Source organism: Plectropomus leopardus, unplaced genomic scaffold, assembly GCF_008729295.1.
Source record: "Plectropomus leopardus isolate mb unplaced genomic scaffold, YSFRI_Pleo_2.0 unplaced_scaffold27873, whole genome shotgun sequence".
Taxonomy (NCBI): Eukaryota; Metazoa; Chordata; class Actinopteri; order Perciformes; family Serranidae; genus Plectropomus; species Plectropomus leopardus.
In genome coordinates, this window is record NW_024630349.1 from 1 (window position 1) to 4,882 (window position 4,882).

At 35.5% G+C, this 4,882-nt stretch overlaps 1 protein-coding gene across 1 annotated transcript; it reads right to left on the bottom strand.

The window, feature by feature from the left end:
- Positions 1-1,362: 1,362 nt before the first annotated feature.
- Positions 1,363-4,511, bottom strand: LOC121937919 (calcium homeostasis modulator protein 3-like). The gene is made up of 3 exons (XM_042481209.1): positions 4,470-4,511; positions 3,659-4,158; positions 1,363-2,122 (listed from the first exon to the last, which is right to left on the bottom strand). The coding sequence occupies exons 2-3, from the start codon at positions 4,148-4,150 to the stop codon at positions 1,925-1,927; spliced, it is 690 nt and encodes a 229-aa protein (XP_042337143.1). The 5' UTR covers positions 4,151-4,158; positions 4,470-4,511; the 3' UTR covers positions 1,363-1,924.
- Between the last annotated feature and the right edge of the window lie 371 nt (positions 4,512-4,882).

Sequence of the window (4,882 nt, forward strand, 5' to 3'; positions counted from 1 at the left end):
TACACGAGCAGAAGGTTTCTGCGTGAAAATATGGACAATAAAAGAAATGAGAGAAATATCTTACATGTTAGAGCAGAGATGGAAGTGCAGCAGGTCCTATTGTGTCGTCAGGTGTGTGCAGAGAACGGCCTTGTAATTTGGAAAGTGTTGTTACTGATGACAGATTAGGGTTGATGATAAGAGTAGAGGTTGACGCTGATGAATATATCAGCGTCGTCAGACCGTTTTAATAACTATCGTCACAGATAGTTAAATAAATGTCAGGTGGTTAAATATGATCCAGTGTAAATTCATGAAATTTCAAAGTCGATCTCCACCAGGTAGTTGCCCAAGCTAATTGCAGGCATACTAAACAATTCTTGAAATTCCCAACACAATACAATGCTTACATGTCATTTTTTGCTACTTTGGCTGTAGCCCTGATCATTGTTGAAATGATGCCAAGAGTAGCCTTTTGCATTGTGTCTTTATGCAGAGGGGGTTGACAGAAAATGAAGGTAAAACTACTCAGTTATTGTTAGAAAAAGATCGCCAATATTGCAAAAAAATAAAAAATAAATTAAAAAAATCCCCTGGCTTTGAGTGGCAGAAAGAAGGGGTTGAAGGGTACATTGAGGCAACAAAATCACTTGGTTATGGTTTGAAAAAATTGTAGAGTAAGTTAAGTAACTAAATGTGGATTCCCTCAAAACTGAAAGATACAATAATGCATTAATTAGAAACAATTCCTCAAATTACTAGAGACAAAAGACAAATAATTGTAATTTAAGCTTTATATTTCATTGCTATACAGTAAAATCATAGCCTACATGACAAAGAAATGCATGTTACATATTATCATTTCATGTTTGATTTGTTTTTAATTCCAGACGTTTTATGTCCTCACACAGAAGGACCAATGTGTAATGAGACATACAATAAGCATTGATTTTACTGCTCTGTTTACAGCTCTTGCTTTAATAAGAAATTCATATTAAAGTTCATGTGAAGTTGTTGAAATGTTAAAATAAAAGGTATTTCTTGTTATGGTGGCATGTAAATAAGACTGACCTCTATTTAAATCTATTTAAATCATAAATGTAAGATTCAAAACATGGCACACTATGATTATTTTTTTTAAAGAAATAACCTCTTGAGATGCATCATATAATTTGAAGAGGATCCTCAACAAAAATAATTCAGTATAAGGACAATTAGACATAACATTTAACAGAAAAAAGTAACAGGATAAATTAATAATACCAAATATGTCAAAAACAAAGAGGCAGCAATGACTAAAAAGAAAAAAAAGAGACAAAAACCAAACACCAAAAACAAAATAAATCAATAGGTATTAAGTAACAACACATATAAAATCAGGAGATCATACGCTAGACAAAGCTTTAAATGGTTAGAAAATAAACAAAGTAATAAAACACAATTATAGAGACATTATTGTGGACAGCTGATAAATATGTACAGGTACATTATTCCAATCAGAAGAGGCTTTAAACATAAAGGCTTTTTTTAAGCTCATGATTAGGGACTGAACAGGAAAAAAGGGACTGTTTCAATTGATAATTCAAGATAAAAGGGGCCATGAACGATTTCAAATACTGAGGATAATTGAAATTTATGCATTTGAAAATGAGCTGCAACCATAATTGCTGTCTTGGTATGATGGGAGAGGACAAATTAAAAGTTACATACATTGGACAATTTTGAGTTGTAAAAGGACAGCCAAGAACAAATCTGCAAAACGTATTAAAAGCTACATTAAGAGTAAGAAGGCTGACTTTTGCAGCAGACTGATATATAACATCTGCATAATCCATTATTGGTAGAATGAGCTGTAATGCAAGCTTTTTTCTAACAGTTCTTTATTATATGAAATCAGACATTAGGATGAATGCCAAGTAACTCAGTATTCGCATCAGTTTTGGGCTCAGATGGTTGCCCTTCCTTTTTTAGCGCACTCTTTTTTCACTCTTTCTGGACTTGCGACTTGGGGAAGGATGTCAACTAACTCCATGTCCTGTTTAATTGTGGGCTCAGGCGCTTCCCCTTTTCCTTTGACGTCATGACTGAAAAAATACACTACGCTTCCCAAAATGAGCACGATGAACAGCCCCATTCCAATGCCCTAAACCAGAGACCAAAGGAAAAACAGAAAAAGACAAACAAGTTAAAGCTGCTTATCAGCACTGGATTTTTTAAAAAAATAAAGTTAGTCCATCACAGGTGTATGTCATCTAGTAGGCCTACAGCATGGATTACCATGAAATACAACATCTACTTAGAGAAACTAGTCAGTGCCATAGAAGCAGAAAGACATGTCAGTGCATGTCACAACCTAAGAAACGAATACAACTACTCATACCAGCTGAACTTCACCTCTTCAGAGCTCACACTGCCTTTTTATTGACTCCACTTCATTGCTTTATTTGTATTCAATTGATATCTATGACTTTTTTTTTTTTTAATTAATATATTGTTAATTGTTCCTTTAATGAACCTAAACAAAACGATTTTCATCTACCTATACAGCAGTTGTATAATTAGGAAGAGAGAAATATGTGTCAACATCCATATGATCCTATCCATTATTATAACTGTATTTTTATGCTTTGGCAACTTTGTTTTTGAAACTTTCATTCCAAAAAAAGCCTTTGAATTCAATAATGCTGATTAGCAAATGTTAACATGATAACAGGGGACAAAATAAGACTGTGAGCATGTTTTAAAAAAAAGAAAAGTTGCGTGCTGAATAGCAGCATGTTAGCATGCTAACATTTACATTTGGCTCAAAGCAGCACTGTACCAGAGCTTCACAGAACTTTGAGGCTGCAGACGAATATCGTTTTTTAAAAAAAAAAAAACATCCTGGGTCTTTTCCCAAACACTTTTTCTTGACCTTGATTAAAAATGCGATGAGGTCAAGGAAAGATGTGAAAGAGAATTCATAATGACTTCATGAAAAGACAATCTTGGCACTAAAACAATCAGATTGTTATCACATCCAAGATCCTTTTGCCGTGTGTGTTCTTATTGTGTTGTCAGGCTATATAAATTAAAAAAAAACAGGTGAAAAATATTTCTTAATTACTAAAATTAGAATTGAAATGAAGGAATATAGGCTTTTAGTCACAGCGAAACCAAATGATGACCACATTGAGATTAGTCACTCACGGTAATGTGTTCCATATCAACATGAATACCAGTTAGTATGCTAATAATTGTTTTATTTCTGTACACCTTGTGTGAAGAAGTCTCATATTGCTGAAATATTAAAATTTTATTGATTACAATATTTCTGTATTTCATGTAGTCTCTGCTGACAGACCGAAACATTGTAATCAAATAAATATTTCAGCAGAGTGTGCAGCAGTTCTTCTCAATGAAAATATTTGTTGAACATTACGTTTATGATGAACCATTATGTGAATAGTTCATCTCTTAATTTCTCCCACAAGGAATTGTGGGACAACATTATCTCCTTTGCTTTTGTAAAGGACAGTCCAGTGTAGTCTATGCTAAAGGAAATAATAAAGGAAGCACAAACGTATGGGGTGCCAACTGTAAAGTTGTGCACTCTGAAAGTAACAGCAACATTTCCTTAACACCTTAACAAATACAAAACAAACCACAGTACTTTGAGTGACATCAGATTGTTCCTTACCTGAGACAGAGAAAAAAAATGCTGAGTCTTGTTTATATAGTCAGACTCTTGTGATGGTGTGAGGTTGGCTGGTTTGCACCATTTCTGAGGGGCGGCTTTGTCAATTTCTACATAGCTGCCTGACCATGATGTTCTTGCACAGGCAAAACTTCGACCATCCCAGAACACAATGAGGATCCAAAGTATGGCCAGGAAAAAGCTGGAAAGCAGGATTTTATATCTCTCCTTTGAATCCATGTTGACCTGGAAGTCTTTGATTTTCATCAGTAGCAGAAAGACTGCAACTGCAGGGGAAAAAAAATATGCAGTTGCAAGCAGACAGTTCCAGGGAACTTTGCAGGGGCATGTAAACTCCTTCTCTATGAACTTCTCCAAGCAAAATATGATGAAGCCAAAAAACATGTCTGACACCACATGGCTCTCTTTAAAGACACTTTTCAGTTTAGAGGTCCAGACGTTTTTTGCTGCTGTCGCCATGTCTTGCTCTGCCATAGTTTATTCTGCATTTAGAGAGAAAAGATGAAATGTCACAGAGCATTTTAATTCGTAACAATGAAGGGCAAAATGGACAGAGAACAGAGATGAGGAGAGTTGGATGTGTCCTATAAAGTTATACAATAATATGATGTAAGTTATGCATCATTCACTGTTTTTTGTTTGGACCATTGCTAATAGGATTCTGCACATGCACTTCCTGCAGTCTATATCCAAGACTCAGTGAGCTTCCTTCACATGAAGGGTAGCACTTGTGATAACACTCTCTCTTGTAAGTTGAAGAGTAATGAACTTGACATAAAAACTGATTGTTAACCTGTCTTGAGATATTCCGGCACTCTGTTTGCCTATGTTAGCGTCGTGTCTGTCAAGTAACTTAGTTTGCTTTTTGGCTTTGTCTTTATGCCTCGCCCCTTTCGGATTGTTTGCCTGCATGACCGCCCTCCTGTGTACCATCCGTTTTTCAGGGAAAAGATTTTTAAACTGGATCTGTCTATTGAGCTGTGCTGTTAAGTCCCTCTCTCTGTGAGCTAGTCTTGTCAGTTAGGCTATTCAGAGGAAATGTCCCCGCCTAGTCACTGACCACTGTTTCAAAACACACCAGGTTACACATAACTGCTCATGCCACTCAGAATCTCATTGCATTGTTGTCAATTACAAAGTGGGTAACTCTTGAACTGAACATCTAAGTCAATGTAATACCTAAGTAAATACACACACACACACACA